Source organism: Rhinoderma darwinii, chromosome 3, assembly GCF_050947455.1.
Source record: "Rhinoderma darwinii isolate aRhiDar2 chromosome 3, aRhiDar2.hap1, whole genome shotgun sequence".
In the NCBI taxonomy this organism is placed as follows: Eukaryota; Metazoa; Chordata; class Amphibia; order Anura; family Rhinodermatidae; genus Rhinoderma; species Rhinoderma darwinii.
This window is the reverse complement of record NC_134689.1, coordinates 193716393-193735595: the sequence shown is the minus strand read 5'-3', so window position 1 is coordinate 193735595 and position 19203 is coordinate 193716393. Positions and strand designations below refer to the sequence as shown.

Here is a 19203-nt window from a genome sequence, read left to right as displayed (position 1 = left end):
TCGTTGTGTAACCATTTTTCTTCACTCTTCTTCTGCCGTCCTCTCAATCAGTCTTCTCTCTGAAATACCGGTGACATAGTGACGGAGGCTGAGAGGAGAGGATAAGGGTATATTCACACGCAGTGTTTTTTGAGCCGTAATTCGGTCATTTTACGCCTCGAATTACGCCTGAAAAAACTGCTCCGTTACTCCTACAAACATCTGCCCATTGCTTTCAGTGTAATTTTACGCGGCGCAGTCAAAATACAGCGCGTAAAAAGGCGCCTGCGAAAAAGAAGTGCATGTCATTTCTTAGGACGTTTTTGGAGCCGTTTTTCATTGACTCCATTGAAAAACCGCTCCAATAACGTCCGTAAAATACGGCGCGAAAAACACGAGTTGCTACAAAAACGTCCGAAAATCAGGAGCTGTTTTCGCCTGAAAACAGCTCCGTATTTTCAGACGTTTTTTGTCACTGCGTGTGAACATACCCTAAGTGTGAAAAGTTTGTTTAGAGATCACCATGATTTGTTAATCATGGGGTATCGGGGACACTGACCGTTCTGGTGTCAGAGCGCTCTCCTCAGCGCTATGCAGACACAGGACTGTAGATTCAAGTCCTAGATTCGCGGGGCATATGTAACTAGGATGTGAATATTCATATTGGAGGCATGAAGGGGTTAAAGGAAACCTGTCAGCAATTTTGAGGTCTGACAGAGGGTGGGCATTTTAAAGTTTCCTTTTTTCTCAGTCTTGCAAGTTGCATGATTGAGAAAATGATGTTCCCCTGTTCGCCCATCGCAAGTGCCACTGAGGCAAAACTTGATGTGCAAGTGCTCCTGCACTGCATGCCGCAAGCTCCGCTCCTCTGCTGAGCGACGGCTCTAGCAGTCTCCTCATTGGCCGTTAGAGCCGTCATGCAGGGCATAGAGTGGCACTTGCGATTGCAAAAAAAATAGGTATTTTTTAAAATGCCCTTACTCTCCCCATTATCACATTGTCGGCAGTTTTGAGGCCTCAAATCTGCTGACCGGTTCCCTTTAAATAAAGTAAAGTATTGATAAAGTAACTTGAGATTTTATGTAGCAATTAACTGAAGAATCTTGTAATTGTATCAGAAGGTTTTTAAAAAAACGTTCAAGCCGAGAAGGGGAGAGCGGCATTAAGTAGAGAGGAAAATAAAGACTGCTGCGAAGTTCACATTCAGATTTGGTGGATTTCTTGTGGATTTTTTTTGTGCAGATGCTCCACTGAAAATCCTAAACAAATTACAGCGCAATGCTAGTTAACGCGGCTTTCAAAGCCACGATCACACATGGTAGAAAAAAATCAGTGCATATTTTAGGGCAGTTTCTGTTTTTTAACCCCTTCCCCCTGCTTGCATTCTGGGCCCTAATGTCCAAGCCATTTTTTACATTTTTACATTGTCACATTCAAAGAGCTGTAACTTTTTTATTTTTGCGTCGGCATAGCTGTATAAGGTCTTGTTTTTTGCGGGACGACTTGTAGTTTTTATTGGTACCATTTGAGAGTAGATGCGACTTTTTGATCACTTTTTATCACATTTTTTTAAAGTCAGGATTAACAGAAAACAGGAATTTTTCCATTGTTTTTTATTTTATTTTTTACGGCGTTCACAGTGCGGGTTAAATAATGTAACAGCTTTATAGTCGGTCGTTACGGACGCGGCGATACCAAATATGTGTAACTTTTTTGCTTTATTGTAGTTTTTTTTAATAGTAAAGCATTTTGTAAGGGGAAAAGCTGGGTTTTTCATTTTTTTTTTTTTTAACTTTTTTTTTTAATTAACTTTTTATTAAACTTTTTTTACTTTTTTACTAGTCCCACTAGGGGACTTCACTATTCTCCGATCGCTATTATAATACACTGCAATACTTTTGTATTGCAGTGTATTACTGCCTGTCCGTTTAAAACGGACAGGCATCTGCTAGGTCATGCCTGCGGCATGATCTAGCAGGCATTCGCTCCAGGCAGACCTGGGGGCCTTTATTAGACCCCCGGCTGCCATAGAAGACACAGACACTCGGCGATTTTATCGCCGGGTGTCAGTGAGATGAGAGGGAGCTCCCTCCCTCTCTCCAAAACCACTCAGATGCGGTGCTCGCTATTGTGCACCGCATCTGAAGGGTTAAACGGGTGAGATCGATACTAATATCGATCTCACCCGGCAGAGCAGGGACGCCCCCAGCCCTCAGCTGCCTCTGGCAGCTGAGAGCAGGGAGATTTCACGGCTCCCTGCTCTGTTTACTTTATTCTACAGCAGCGACGTAGAATAGCGGCGCTCTAGAATAAAGCCCACTAATGACTGCCGTAAAAAGACGTATCGGCGGTCATTAAGGGGTTAAGCAGATTCGTTCTTTTTTTTTTAAAGATACATGTTCTCAACCACCGTATGTTAGATTATTAATCCCCACCATTTAAATGAGACTGATGGAGTGTCCATCAAGATGTTGTAGAATATGATAATAGATGCTTTTAGTTTATTACAAAGCAATTTTTCATTATTTTTACAGAGCATCATCTGACAATGAGAATTCAGACAGCCAGTATTCTGCTGTTTTGATGAACAAAGGCGGCTTGGAGGTTTCCAGGATGACTCATTTTGGAGTGATCAAGCGCGGACAGAGTAAAACTCTGAAAATTTCCATAGAGTAAGTAATCTATAAATACAATGTAAAATACAGGAATAGTGAAAATAAAAATGATTTTTATTTGAAAAAGTTACTTCAGTGCTTGGAGATCTGTAGTTTCTAAAATTTCAGGTAGAGGATGGAGCACAGCTAGCTGCAGTATTGAGCTGCTGGGAGATTAGTCGCTCTGTTTGTCCTTCTTGCACCATTGCCATGTGCCAGCCAGCTCTCCATTAGCTATTTTATGTAGTGTTAATCGTTTCATATTTTTATTTTTTAGGAATAAAGGAAATTATGTTCATTCATTGGTCGCTTGCAAAGTAGCAGGTTTGGAAAAAGAGAATAAATTCAAGTTCCAAATGTCTGCTCCTAAATCAGATTTGTGTGTCGCCTCATCACATGCAATACAGTCATCCGAACAGTCATCATCCACGTGTAATGCAACCAGTTGTAACCTTATTGAAAATGAGAGATTTCATGTTGTGTTTCCTTTGGTAATGAAAACGAATTGTCTAAATACTAGATTCTGTCATATGCCCTATGTAACTTCAGGTTACCATTTTAAATGTATGACTGGTTCTGGGGCTCCTTTCAAAGCAAGACTCCCCAGTCCACCAGATGCTCACACTAATGATGCTTTAATTAGTCCTATGCATGGACTACCTGTCGTAGATGGCCACCTGACAACGTTTAATGGCCATTTGAAACCAGAAAAGTTCCCGGTCTACAATGAATCAAGTGATTTGGATGTAAACAATATAGAAGTGCGTGAGACTTCAAATGCGGACATTAATGAAGCATTGGTCATTCATCCTGGAGAGAAGATCTTTATCGCAATCATTTGTGAAGCAAGGTACTTAACCTCTTTAGTGAAGTCTTCTTTCTGTTTCACCCAGTTATGTGCAATAGTGTTTTGAATCATTGCATCCTTTTTTTTTTTTTTTTTGTTTAACATTTTTTAAAAGTTATGGCTCTTAAAAAAAAAAAAAAAAAAAAAAAAAAAAAAATGGCGACAAAAGCAAATGATTTTGAAGAAAAAGTTTTTACTGTGTAAAAGTAGTAAAACATAAAAAAAAACCTATATAAATATGGTATCGCCGCAATCGTAACGACCCGCTGAATAAAGTTATGTTATTTATGCCACACTGTAAACTGCGTCAATTTAAGACGCCAAAAAGAGTGGCGAAATTTCCGTTTTTTTTTCCCATTACCCCAACAAAAAAAGTTAATCAATAAATTCTATGTACCCCAAAATGGTGCTATTAAAAATATAACTTGTCCCGCAAAAAAGTCCTCACCAATTCGATACTTTGCCAACAATAATAAAAAAAAAAAAAGTTCTTCCGTTTTCTGATGTGAGGCGCGAGGTGTGATGAATTTTGAATGTGCCTCACATTAATAGTAATTAATCCCATCATGTTTCTCATAACGGGTTAATGTGTGAGGTACATGATGGGGTTAATTACTCTTAATGTGAGACACATGGAGGTTAAATTCATCACACCTCGTGCCCCAAAATAAGTGAAAGAAAGCCGTTTTTATTTTATTTTTTTACAGCGTACACATCATAAATGATGCAAAGAAATTGTAGTGAAGGTTATTACGGCCGCGCCAATACCCAATATGTGTGGATGTTTTATGTATTGAGACTTATTTTAATGTTTATTGTAAAAAAGGGGTATGTGTATTTTTTTTTAATTTTATGTTTTTACTTTACTTTATTTTGAAACTTTAAAGTACTGGCATATATCTAAAATGCCAGTACATTAGCCTGTGTACTGATGGTACACAAGCAGTTAAGAAATATTCGACACACAAGGTGATCATTTTAGCAAATCTTTCGGTTTTATTTTATCAAGAATTGATGCCAGAGGTTTAGTGCGACGTTTCGGTCGTATATTAGACCTTCATCAGGCCATGTACCTCCTGGTGTCTGGTTCATCCAGTCGTTGGCGCTGCGTATTTTAGTAGCGGTTTACCGTTTTGTTATGGCGCTATTCGTGCACCTACCGGATCTTGTGCGCTATGAACAACTACATACCTAGTATACAGGCAGTTGTTAGGACATACCTAAGTATGCCCTAACAACAGGAAATATGGTAAGAAAGCCCTGAGGTCCTTCAATGGACCCTGGGCTGTCTGCCCACATATGGTATGTCCCTTAATCGCGTCACAGGGATTCCTGTGATGTGATCCAAGGGGCATCCCCCTTCTCACTTCCTCTTGAATGCTGCAGTCAGCTTTGATCGCAGCGTTCAGGAGAATAGCGGTTGAGATGAGAGGTTATTTTTGAGGAAGATGCTAATTCAGCATTGAAATGCGTTATCTAAAAATGTAGCATATCTTCTCTACGATTGGGATATTCTGCTCCTTCCTGACCATACTGACAGAGGCGGTCAGCCTATATTAAAGAGAATTTAGAGAAGGGTTTATTAGTAAATCTTCCTTGGTCGGTGCCGGATTCTTCATCAAGAACAGGGATGGAACCTTGAGGCCATGCATTGATTTGCAGTGGGCTGAACAAATCACTGTGAAGAGCAGATACCGGTTACCCTTGATCTCAGAATTGTTTGCATCAAGGGAGCTCGATATTACCATGTTGGATCTTAACATTTGATTTGGATCAAGAAGACGAGTGAAATACTGGGCACATATTTTGAGTTCATACTGACTTCTCATCTGGCCGATAAGAATCAAAGCAGATGCTCTTTCCAAATTTTATCTGTCTGAAGGTCAGGACTAGTTCTACCTCTGCTCTCCACTTCTCAACAATTTTTTGTGAAGTTGAGCAAATTCTGGACTGTAAAGAAAGAGCGTGGAAAATTTTATTTTCTAGTTGCCTCAAAGGAATGTGGTCCTGGGGAGAGTTGTGGGTTCCTAAGAAGGATGTATATGCTCCACTGTTCGTCAAGGAATTCTACTTGAAGTTCCCCTTAAAGCGTACCAATAGTTTCAGGTAATGTTTCAGAATAAGCTCTCATGTGTGTATACATGAGGAATAACACTATTACTGGCCATTATATGACTTGCATCATGCATTTTTAGCAGTCCTCCCCCTGCAGGTTCTATTTCTAATTATCAGTTTTGCCTGTGCTAGTGGGTGAAGTCTAACTGCAATCGTGTCTCGTGTACATTGCACACAGAGAAGAGAATTCTGCTCTCCTATCTCTATCTTTCACATGTATAGAAGCAACAGCAACATGGATATTATATAGCAGTGTAGCTGTGAATCCAGCACGGAGATATAACACTTAATAGAAGCTGCAGCAGCATCTGTGTGTCTGCCTTTCTTTCTCACTTTGCTCCTGCTCCCTTCTGCCCCTCTACAGATTCCTGTGGGCAACTGTAACCTGACCCTTCAATGAGTAGGTATTCCACCATGTATTAAGGAGATGGAAAAAGCAGTAAATGAACAGTTGGGGGAGCCTGATGAGTCAAGACAGAGGCATTTTTCTCGAATAAGATATTTAAAATTTTCTTATTCGCTTGTACAATTGATTTATGCAAACTGTGGTGCCTATTTGAACCTCTTGGAGTCCCTTTAGGGAGGGGGGCCTAAAAGGGGGGGCATTGTTACTCGCCTCATCTGATTCCCGTGTCGAGTCCCTGTGGACAGCCATGGCTCCAGTCCAGACATGTTCTCCTTTCCAGTGACAGCCTTTATTTTCCACCTTGTTCTTGGATTACGCTCATGTCTTGTGCCTTGAATTTGCCACATGTTTTTTGTGATTATACACATGCTATTGATACCTGGCTGATTCTGTCTCATCCTTTGGCTTCTTGCATCCTAACTGCTATTTAGTAGCTGACCTCTGGCTACATTCCTGACTTCACTACAAGTTTTTTGCCGTCAGCAGATCCCTCCAACAATCTAAATCTGTATGCAAGCAGCTTGACTAAAATCCGGGGATGCAAGGGTTGGGCATATTTTAGTATTAACTCACACAATCCAATGTTTCCTGTAAGTCTGTCTGACAGCCACTTATTAGGGCTGAGCGATTATGACCTAAATCAAAACTGCAATTAATTGAACGTGTAACCTCGATTACGATTAATGAACTATTATTTACGCCACGCTCTTTTGCATGCCACATCCTCTATTTGCATGCTACACCATTGAATTAATATATATCCCCTAAGGCTGCTGTATACTACTGTATATAATATACCCCCTGACACTGTCCCACACACACAGCATAGTGCCTCCCACACAGTATGGTGCCCCATATAACGCAGTCACATGACTATTCTCCTGGTGTTTTTCTCCTGCTTGTGTAATGCTCTGCCTCTCCTACCTCCCTGTTGTATGGGATGTCCCAGATCACGTGCCTTTAATCTCCACTGCTCCCTGTCCCCCCACCCTGTCTCTGATGGGATCATGACTCCCATGCTGGGCAGCAGATAGAGCAGACAGTGAGTAATTACAACACTACCTTACACCATGTAATAGAGGGGCATGCAGGCAACTGTAAATATAGGCAATGTCTTTGAGGGGGGAGAAAAATTGTGGAAACTCTTAATCATTTACATGATAATCCCACCCACCTCAAGCCTTAGCAAACTAAAAACCGTGGTGCACAGAGCTGAGCAACTGAATAAAAATTAAACCTACCTATTTGAGTTTTGCTGGCATCGTCTCGTGACCATTCAGACAGATATAGGTACTTTTTCTATGCTTTTCAAACGCTTAGAAAACCCCTGGACCTAACTCCATGTCCTTGTTTGGGGGTTGAAGAAAAAAAGCGGCTCACGCGCGAGTCTGCTTCATACACTGGGTACCAGCTGTGTATTACAGATGACCCTTCACACTAAGGGCAGATTCAGACGAACGTTACGTTTTTGCGCGCGCAAACGCAGCGTTTTGTGTGCGCAAAAACCACTTGACAGCTGCGTGTGTCATCCGTGTATGATGCACGGCTGCGTGATTTTCGCGCAGCCGCCATCATAGAGATGAGGCTAGTCGACGCCCGTCACTGTCCAAGGTGCTGCAAGAGCTAACTGATCGGCAGTAACTCTTTCAGCACCCTCGACAGTGAATGCCGAACACAATATCGAGAAACCTGTTAAAAAAAAAGAAAAAGTTCGTACTTACCGAGAACTTCCCTCAAGCCGTTGCCTTGGTGACGCGTCCTTGGTGACGCACCTCTCTTGACATCGGGCCCCACCTCCCTGGATGACGCGGCAGTCCATGTGACCGCTGCAGCCTGTGCTTGGCCTGTGATTGGCTGGAGCTGTCACTTGGACTGAATTGTCATCCCGGGAGGTCAGACTGGAGGAAGAAGCCGGGAGTTATCGGTAAGTCAGAACTTATTTTTTACAGGTTCATGTATATTGGGATCGGAAGTCACTGTCCATGGTGCTGAAACAGTTTAACTCTTTCAGCACCCTGGACAGTGACTATCTCCTGACGTCGCGTATCGTAAATTTTTTTGCCGGGTTCGGCCAAAACGAGTTCGGCCGAACCCGGTGAAGTTCAGTTCGGTTGTCCGCGTTCGCTCATCTCAAAGACACTCCGTTTGGAAACAGAAAAGCACGTGGTGCTTTTCTGTTTACATTCATCCTTTTGACAGCTGGTGCGCTGTTTCAGTCGGTTCGCACGGAAGTGCTTCCGTGCGACCTGCGTGGTTTTCACGCACCCATTGACTTCAATGGGTGCGTGATGCGCGAAATACGCGGAGATATTGAGCATGTCGCGCTTTTTGCGCAGCTGACAAACGCTGCGCAAAAAGCACGGACTGTCTGTACTGCCCCATAGACTTGTATTGGTCTGTGCGTGGCGCGTGAAAACCACGCGGCCCGCACGGACCGAATACACGTTCGTGTGAATCCCCCCTTACTGCCAGGAACAGAGCTCGTTCTGATCCTGGCTGTTTAACCACTTAGATGCCGTGGTCAATAGCAAAAGAGGGGCGGCCCCAACTGACAGTCCATCAGTCCCCTGTGATGCGATCATGGGATTCCAATGGTTGTTATGGCAGTCCGGGGGCCTAATGAAGCCCCCCAGGTCTGCCTTCTTTCGTCTCCTGTTAAGCGCTGCCTCTGGCAGGGCCTAACAGGAGCCTGTAAAAATGACAATACACTGCGATACATTAGTATTTCAGTGTATTGAACCAGAGATCTGACGTTTTCTAGTTCAAATTCCCTATGGGGACTAAGAAAAATGTTTCTAAATAGTTAGTTTTCAGTAGTGTACAAAAAATAAAAATATTTAAACTTTCAAAAAGCGCCCCTTTTCCCATTTTTCCTCCTGATGTAATAAACAAAATTGGTACCCTCCTGTCCGTAATAGTCCAAACTACTACAATATAACATTATTTAACTTGCACGGTGAATGTAGTAAAATGTAAAACCCCAGAATCGCTGTTTTTTTGGTCACCTTAGTTCTCAAAAAAATGTTACCTTTTTATATGTACTAAAAAATTGCACCAATAAAAACTACCACTCGCTCTGCTAAAAATAAGCCCTCGCACCGCTTAATCGATGAAATAAAAAAAAAAAACTATGGCTCAAAATTGCGAATTTTTTTTTTTGAGGTTTTTTTTTTGTACAAGTAGTAAAACATTTAAGAAAAACCTATATAAATTTGGTATCCCGCTAATCATATTGACCTGCGGAATAAAGTTAAGTTGCCGTTTTTACCGCACAATAAAAGTCCTGAAAGCAAAACTCAAAGGATAATGGAGGAATCACAATTGTATTTTTTTATATACATTTTTTTTAATTAATACCACTTCATAAATTTTTTTTTCTCAGTACATAATATGGTACTTTAAATAGTGCAAATAGAAACTACAGCTCCTCCCGCAAAAAATAAGCCTTCACACCACTCCATTGACAGAAAAATAAAGAAGTTCTAGTTCTTGGAAGGCAGGGAGTGAAAAACTAAAAAGACTAAGGCTGCCCAAAGATGGAGTCAACTCCGGCCCCATTATTAAGAGGCAAAAGCCTCTTAATAAATGTGTTCCATCTTGCGGCTGGGCCATGCGCCACAATTGTACCATACATTCCTCCCGCCTTCGGTCCAAAAAAAATAAAAAACGCAACATACTCATCCCAGCCCTCCTTTTCTCCTCTCCAGCTCCATCACTACAGGGCTGTTCGTACAATGTCCTGACGCCGAGCAGTGTTAGGGGCCTTTATATGCAACCAGAGCTGGTCTTAGGTTGGATGGCGCCCTGTACGGGACGCTCTATGGCTGGCCTCCACAAATTAAAAATTAACCACATATATAGACATGCACATACTGGAACATATATACTGTACATACAAAAATAAATATTTAGACATACAAGCAAATATATATATATATATATATATATATATATATATATATATATATATATATATATACTCCGTTACACTGATTTCTCGTCACTCATACACTATTCTCATATGGGCAGCGCATCTCCCTGTTTACACAGGGAGATGTGCTGCCGACAATCATAATTTACTTTTTTAAAACGATACGATCAGCAGATGAATGAGAGTTTGCTCGTTCATCTGCTGACCACTGCCCTGTTTACACATGAATGCTTTTTTTCTGTGAATGCTTGTCTGCCCGATAATCAGTCAGTGTAAAACCCCCTTAACTCTGAGTACAGATAATGTAATAGATGATACTTGCAGTCCTATGTAACAACACAGATATCACACTCTGATAAATATACCCACACAGGCAGAGACACACAAGCACACACTCACAGTGGAACATATACACACAGAGACATATACAGACAGTCACTTACCATCTCTCCTTGCTGCACAGGCTCCTTGCAGGATGGGCTGTGGGCGGAGCTTCCTCCTCTGCTCTGCTTCCTCCGCGTGTGTAACGAGGAGCAGAGAACAGAGCTCAAACGGCCTGCACAGTGGCGCCCCCTACATGCTGGGAGGCTGCAGCGCCCTGTGTACTCGCACAGGTCGCACACCCCTAAGGGTATGTTCACACGCAAACTCAAAAACGTCTGAAAATACGAAGCTGTTTTCAAGGGAAAACAGCTCGTGATTTTCAGACGTTTTTTGAGTAACTCGCGTTTTTCGCTGCGTTTTCTACGGACGTAATTGGAGCTGTTTTTCATTGGAGTCCATGAAAAACGTCTCCAGAAACGTCCCAAGAATTGTCCTGCACTTCTTTGACACGGGCGTATTTTTACGCGCCGTCTTTTGACAACGACATGTAAAATTACACCTCGTCTGAACAGAACATCATAAAACCCATTGCAAGCAATGGGCAGATGTTTGCAGACGTAATTGAGCCGTCTTTTCAGGCGTAATTCGATGCGTAAAACGCCTGAATTACGTCTGAAAATAGGTCGTGTGCACATACCCTTAGGCTGGCCCTGTATGCAATGCAGCACTCCATAATTATCATCAGGTCTGCATCTCATACAACGTTCTGACGCTACCGGATGTCAGGTTCTTGTATGAGTGATGATGGAGCCGGAGGGGAGAAGGTGAGAAGTGAGTATTATTATTATTATTATTATTATTGATTTATTTTTGTTTTTGTATCTGACTCCAATGGAAGGGATGGGAGATTGATAAATTTTCCACTCTGTGCAACTTCATGCTTCTAAGCTGGGAGAGTCCACTATGAAGTGGAAAAACTTAGCCCTTACAATGTACAATATGAAGATTGACTCTATCTGCGGATGTCTTAATATGGCCACTGTAAGTTTGCAACATGTGTGGGTGTTCTATTAGTAGCAATGTAATATGGATTCCTGTGTATTATGGAGCAGCTACAGGAGAGAGTAGTAGGAGACTGCTTGTGAAGCTCCAGAGTCTCTCTCTTAATAGAAGCAGCAGATATACAAGGATGGTATCTTATTCAATAGATCAGCTATTCCGTGCGGAATCACAGAAATAAGTAGCATATTACTTATTTCCACGGCAAATCGGTGCAAAATTTTCCGTAGCGTGTGAAACCCCATTTACATCATCAAGATGTGGATTGTCGGCGGATTTGACGTGAATCTTTGACGCAGAAGCCATGTTCAAATCCGTGTCGCATCCAATACGTATGAATAGAGCCTAAGTAGTCTACTTGTTTTAGGCAATACCACCTTTTTTTCTGCCCAATGGACCTTCTGTATTAACCCCTTAATGACCGGGCCTTTTTGGATGACCAAGGATTATTTTTTGTTTTTTCACGATCGCATTCCAAGAGTCGTAACTTTTTTTTTTTATTCCCTGGACATAGCCGTATAAGGGCTTGTTTTTTGCGGAACGAGTTGTATTTTGTAATTGTACCATTTTTAGATGCTTATAATATATTGATTAACTTTTATTAACTTTATTTTAGGAGAGTATTGAAAATAAGCAGCTATTCCAACATTGATTTTCACGTTATAAATTTACGCCGTTTACTATGCAGTGTAAATAACATGTTGACTTTATTCTATGGGTCGGCACGATTACGGGGATACCAAATATGTAAAGGTTTTATGTTTTCCTATGTTTGCACAATAAAAACCCTTTTAGAAAAAAATTACTTGTTTTTCCATCGCCGCATTCCAAGAGACGTAACGTTTTTATTTTTCCGTCAATGTGGCCGTATGTGGGCTTGATTTTTGCGGGCCAATGTGTAGTTTTCATTAGTACTATTTTGGGGTACATAGGACTTATAGATTAATTTTTATTTAATTTTTTATGGGGGGAATGGGAGAAAAGAGCTAATTTTGCCGTTGTTTTTTGCGGTTTTTTTGGACGCCGTTCAGCCGGTGGTTTAATTAATGTGTTCATTTTATTGGTCAAGTTGTTACGATCGCGGGGATACCATATATGTGTATGTGTGATTTATTTTGACACTTTTACTAAATAAAACCACTTTTTGGGCAAAAAAAGTAGTTTTATTTGATTTTCACTGTAATTTTTTTTTTTTTTTTCACCAACTTTATTTAACTGACCTATTTATTTTTAGTCCCACCAGGGGACTTCACTGTGCGATCTGCTGATCGCATATATAATGCTTTGGTATACTTAGTATACCAAAGCATTATTGCCTGTCAGTGTAAAACTGACAGGCAATCTATTAGGTCAGGCATCCGGCATCGCCTAACAGGCAGATGCTGAAGACAGACCTGGGGGTCTTTGTTTAGACCCCCGCTGCCATGGAAACCCGACGGCGACCCGCGATTTCTTTGCGGGGGTGACAGAGGGAGCTCCCTCCCTCTGTCAAACACATTAGATGCCGCTGTCACTATTGACAGCAGCATTTAATGGGTTAAACTGCCGGAATCGGTGCACGCTTAGATTCCGGCAGTTGCAGCAGGAGCCAGGCTGTGTAGAACAGCCGTGCTCCTGCCGCTGATCGCGTGGGTACAGTGGCACGCACGATTACAGGACGGATATATCCGTCGTCCTGCGCGAACTAGCAGCTGCTGAGGACGGATATATCCGTCCTTCAGCGTTAAGAGGTTAAGTAATTCCAGGGAGGTTTCATCTAGATGTATCAATCATTGACAACCATGCTTTCCTTTCTGAAACCATTTTCAAACAATTGACCTATTACTGTTTTCCCGATTTTAAAGAGATGTTATATTTGCTTATCTCAGAAACCCAGGCCGCTGCAAAGAGCTTGTGTTGCTTTGTTTCCAAGATTTTGTAATTGGACGCTACATTGAAGCCACAGTTGAAAGTGAGGAAGAGTTCTTATTGCTACCTTCTAAGGAATTTTCTTCCAGGGGCAAGAAAAATGTAAACGAACCCGAGCGAAACAACAGTATCTCAGTAGTTGTATCTGCACCATGTAAAAGGCAAGTACAGTATTTCAATATAATTGTGAATGCTACTCAATTTCAGACACATTTTTTTACCAATCTACATATGTCATCTTATACCAGCTTCTAAGGATTTGTTTGCATTTCTGTTCTTGTGTTCAGTCATTAGAACAGAATAATGGTAGTGGTAAATTTTAGAAGTCTATGGGGCTCCCGTAATTACGGGTGACTACGTGTGTGCACCCGTAATTACGGGAGCGTTGCTAGGCGACATCGGGATAGTCACTGTCCAGGGTGCTGAAAGAGTTAAACGATCGCCAGTAACTCTTTCAGCACCCTGGACTTCCAATCACAATATAAATCAATGTGTAAAAAAAATAGAAGTTCATACTTACCCAGAACTCCCTGCTTCTTCCTCCGGTCCGGCCTCCCGGGATGACGTTTCAGCCCATGTGACCTCTGCAGCCAATCACAGGCTGCAGCGGTCACATGGACTGCCGCGTCATCCAGGGAGGTCGGGCTGGATGTCGAAAGAGGGACGCGTCACCAAGACAACGGCCGGGTAAGTATGAATTTCTTTTACTTTTACCTCGGAAAGGGCTGCCACTTCTCTCAATCCTGCACTGATAGAGAGAAGGGGCTGCCAATTAGTGCAGCAAAAACGTGCCAGTAAATACGGGTGGAATACTGGTGACACCGGACCCGTATTTACTGGAGGAAAAAAATATGTTCGTGTGCATGAGGCTTAATAATGTGATTTACTAAACAACTGCAAGTAACTATTTTCTGTCTTGGATTCTTGTCTCATGACCGGTTTACTTATCAATTCCAAGTAATGTTGACTGTAGTATCAGTCAGAGTTTATCACATCTTGTATTGCCATTTCTCATCTGCTCAAGTTCTACCTCCTTCTCTTTATCAAATAACCTGGCACTGACACCATGACATCAGCACTTTTTTTTTTTTTCTTTTTGCAAAATGAAGCAACTTTCCTAAATAGTCTTTTTTTTAAAAATGTCCTACCATTTTGCTGCTGTAGAATCTGTGTAACTTCTGTAGACAACTGGTCTCCTGCAAATTCTAACTCAAATCCGACATTCCATTGCTAGGGACGTCTGACCTCTACTGCTCTCCCCTCTCTTCTCTCAGTGTTAGAGATAGCAGTAGGGAGGGGGTGGGGAGGTGGCACACAGCAGGTCAGATTGTAGAGAAATCATCCTGATAGCCTGTGGGCACTCTTCCATATTTACATTGATACTAACCGCTTGTATAATCTGCCCTCCCTAAACACTTTGAAGCCTTTCCTCTCTCCACAAACTGACCTTCTTTGTACAACCTCTGCCCCCTACCTTCTGCTTTCTCTGACACTGAAAGGAGAGGGAGAGCAGTTGAGTCAGCCATAAGGAGCAGTAAACTGACGGATTTGAGTTAGAATTTGGAGGAGGCCAACTATCTACAGGCGTTAGACTCTACAGCAGCCAAGATTTTTATGTATTTTTACCTGAAAAAACCCTGCCTAAGTTCCCTACAGGTAATTCAAGTGGATTTTTTGCTGCTGTATATAGAAGTTTTGAGGTAGCTATAAGAAAAATAACATGAACTACATACCACTAATAGGGCTTGGAATAGCGTACCATAAAATTATTTGCGTCTGTATGTATTAGTGGATCATGAGAAACATCACATTTCACAATTGAGATACTTTTATTTGTACACAGGCAGATTGTTGTTCCAGCGTTCGGACCCCCATCAATCTACCAGCTATCACCTATACAGTAGATAGGCGAAATCTGGTAGAATATCACAACTGAATTACCCTTTAAGCACACAGCCTCCGCTATCAGATGCAAGGTTCACTGAGTAGCTGTTTATATAATAAGAGTAATGTGCATACCTAATCACAGAGGATGAGCTAGCAGAGAATGCTATGAGCTAGCAGAGAATGCTATGAGCTAGCAGAGAATGCTATGAGCTAGCAGAGAATGCTATGAGCTAGCAGAGAATGCTATGAGCTAGCAGAGAATGCTATGAGCTAGCAGAGAATGCTATGAGCTAGCAGAGAATGCTATGAGCTAGCAGAGAATGCTATGAGCTAGCAGAGAATGCTATGAGCTAGCAGAGAATGCTATGAGCTAGCAGAGAATGCTATGAGCTAGCAGAGAATGCTATGAGCTAGCAGAGAATGCTATGAGCAAGGTTAAAAAATGCTGACGGTATAAAGCACTTTCTGTATGTATACCTCCCCACCAACTTCTACCACATGCCCCTCTACCGAAATGCTGCCTCCCACTGTCCCTACCACCACAGGCATACACACATACAGGGGCAAACATCAGATGAGAAGGACCTCTGGAGGAAATTTAGTAGTAAAGCACTATACTATGTAGTGCTAAAGGACCTGTCAGCAGTCACATGCGGACAGGATAAGCCCGCCCCCTCAACCAGGAAGTGCCAGGGAGCTCGTCTGTGCGTTAGAAGAGGCTAAGACCGGGTAGGCAAGTATTTTAAAAAAAATAATAATAATAATAACAATGTTACATTACTTATTGTGGGGTTTTCTCATTGCTTGTTTATTTTACTTTTTAAATGTTTGCATTTTATCTTTTCTTTTTTAATCTAGAACATCTAGAAGACAGCTTCCAAGTTTCATTCCAATGTACCCTATACCAGAAAGACTTAGAAAATGTGTGGAGCAGAACATGAATGTACTGGCAATAGAGCCTTGTCTTGGAGAAGTAAGTGTGACGGTTTTCTTTCTTTTTTCTTTAATAAAAAATCATTGCCTTACACCTGATGTGTGTACTTGCATGTGTGCCTTATACCTTATGTAGGTTAGGCCCCATGCACACGAACGTAAAAACGCCCGTAATTACGGCACGTTTTTACGGGCCCATGGACTTCTATTGGCCACGGGTACCTCCCCGTATGCTTACCGGAAGGTGCCCGTGCCGTTGAAAAATATAGAACATGTCCTCTTTCAGGCCGTAATTACGGCACGGGCAGGCCCATAGAAGTCTTTGGGGCTCCCGTAATTACGGGTGACTACGTGTGTGCACCCGTAAATACGGGAGCGTTGCTAGGCGACGTCAGTAAATAGTCACTGTCCAGGGTGCTGAAAGAGTTAAACGATCAGCAGTCACTGTTTCAGCACCCTGGACAGAAACTACCGATCACAACAAAGATCATCCTGTAAAAAAAAAAAAGACGTTCATACTTACCCAGAGCTCCCTTCTTCTTCCTCCAGTCCAGCCTCCTGGGATGATTTTTCAGCCCATGTGACCGCTGCAGCGGTCACATGGACTGCTGCGTCATCCAGGGAGGTCGGACAGGATGTCAAGAGAGGGACTCGTCACCAAGGCAACGGCTGGGTAAGTATGAATTTTTTTTACTTTTTATGTGGAAAGGGCTGTCCCTTCTCTCTATCCTGCACTGATAGAGAGAAGGGCTGCCGATTTACTGCAGTGTAATTTTGCAGCGTAAACGTGCCCGTAAATACGGGTGGAATACGGGTGACACCGGACCCGTATTTACGGGTACGGGTCCGTAAATACTGGTGCAATACGGGTCTAATACGTGTGACCAAGGACCCGTATTTACAGAAGGACAAAAATACGTTCGTGTGCATGAGGCCTTATAGTAAAGCACATTAGTCTAGTAATTTTAGCACATAACTGAATTTTGAAAAACCGCTTTAATTTAGCTCACATTGAAATATTACCAAACTTCATAACTTTGTGGATTTTTTTTTATGCACAGTTGCTTATACTGTCAAATTATCAAACGAAAATGTCCACTTTACTTTGGCTTGAAGATATCCACAATGAAATAGAAATTAAAGAATTAAGCCTAAGTGGTGTTTGCTTACAGAAGCGTGGTGGGTATTTAGTATTAGAAGTGCCTGGTATCCTTGAAGGAAGACCCTCTCTATATCCTGGTAAGTCATATTGCCCATAAACAATGTGTCTTTTTTTTTTTTTTTTTTAGACAACCCAGAATGGTGCCTTATGCTGTGGGTAACTTACTTCGTGCATAATCTGTCTACAGCTACACTGCAATCTTTGGTTACCTGCAGAACATGGTTCTATTGCGGCATTGGTGTAAACTCAAGATTCCCGACGGGAAACCAGGTCGCAGGTGACTTTCCGACCGAGTCAAACTTTTGGCGATGGTCGCAAGTTTGGCCATGACCTTGTTTCCCACAGACAAGCATTGGCGTTTCATGATGATTTTATATCGCAACTCGAAGGCAACTAAAAGATACCATGCACCCCTAGCCTTGTGAAAAAAACAATTGTTTTAGCAATTTTACAGTCTATAATTGCACTGGTCTATAAAACTGTGATCCATCTATAGAAAACAGAAGAGGTAAATAGCTTTCCCGTGTTACTTCCTCTGGGTAATATAAAATGTTATATTCCAACCTGAAGTAGGGCCACGTAAATAATATTGCTGCTCGGTTAAAGCTACAGTAGTGTGTTCCTTTGATTTTTGCCTAAAACTAATTTATGACTGGAATTTATATGGAGTAGAAAATGGGATAGGACTCAGTCCAGGTAGATAACTAATGAATGAGGCTAGTACTATGTACGGTATGTGGCTAGGACAACCCTACTTTCTTTGTCTGACAACAGTACAGTTGTCATATTACCTGTACTAGATGTTGCCCTAGGTCTGAAGCAGAATATGTTCAGGTTGTTGCTTAGCAATGTCACAGCATGGCCTCTTTGTTACACATGCACTGTCTTCTGGAGATCTGAATGTGACACCCACATTCACTGAAAGTCCTGGCTCTTCGTTTAATCATTAAAAAGAGAGTGACGTTTCGGATCACATCTGAACTATATATATATATATATATATATATATATATATACTAGCAGAGAGAGACAGCAGCACTCGGTTTCCAAGCAAAAGTAGTTCAGCAATGAAAGTGTGCCAGCTGATAGTCCTGATCCAAAGACCATGTAGATATCCCAGAAATAAATCCAGCAGCACTCCGATAATCAAGGTGAAAAAAAGTGGTTTATTGTGCCAACATGGCAAGTGCAACGTTTCCGTCTCACCTTGGGACCTTTTTCATGCATGCGCGCGCCTGCCTGCCTGCCGCCGCAACAGCTCTGACCCTTCAAGGTCTGGACTCCACAAAGCCTCTCCACAGTCCACATGATGTGAAAGAAAACGTGATTCATCATAACAGGCCACCTTCTTCCATGGTCCAGTTCTGATGCTCATGTGTCCATTATAGACACTTTTGGCGGTGAATTGTGGTCCACATGGGCTGTGGCTGCGCAGCCCCAGGCACAGCCTTTTGCTCCCCACGTGCATCAGTGAGACTTTGATGCCCTCTGGCCGGTTTACTGGTTGTCCTTTCTTTGACCACTTTTGGTAGGTACTAACCATTGCATACTGGGACAACCCCACAAGACATGCTGTTTTGGAGATGCTTTAACCCTGTCTAGCCATCATGATTTGTCCTTTGTCAAGGTTGCACAGATCCTTATGCTTGCCCTTTTTTTTTTTTCATCTTCCAACTCATCAACTTCAAGAACTAACTAGTTTGAGTCATTGTGGGTACTTGTATTCATGTGGATGTTACTTTGACAAGTACCACCTACCCAAAAATTGTTGCAGACCAAGAACACTCCTCCATGGCAACGATATTCCCTAATTGCAGTGACTTCACCATAATAATATGCTCTGCCACACTGCAAAAATTGGCCATGAATGGTTTGAGGAGCATGACCAAGAGTTCAAGGTATTGAATTGGCCTCCAAATTCCCCAGATCTCAATCCGATCTTGTGGAGTCCATGCCTCGATGGGACAGAGTTGTTTCTGCCAAAACGAGAGGGACCTA

At 42.0% G+C, this 19203-nt stretch overlaps 1 protein-coding gene across 2 annotated transcripts in view; it reads left to right on the top strand.

Annotated features, from left to right (window-relative positions):
- Window positions 1-19203, top strand: part of MOV10L1 (Mov10 like RNA helicase 1) — a 117102-nt gene that overhangs the window by 32057 nt on the left and 65842 nt on the right. Inside the window, exons 6-11 of one of the 2 annotated variants that reach the window (XM_075857203.1) lie at window positions 2514-2651; window positions 2911-3483; window positions 13184-13384; window positions 15969-16083; window positions 17105-17222; window positions 17333-17482. In XM_075857203.1, coding sequence (XP_075713318.1) covers window positions 2514-2651; window positions 2911-3483; window positions 13184-13384; window positions 15969-16083; window positions 17105-17222; window positions 17333-17482 — 1295 coding nt within the window. Of the gene's footprint in view, window positions 1-2513; window positions 2652-2910; window positions 3484-13183; window positions 13385-15968; window positions 16084-17104; window positions 17283-17332; window positions 17483-19203 lie in introns of both variants that reach the window. The other variant, XM_075857204.1, reaches the window with a different exon arrangement.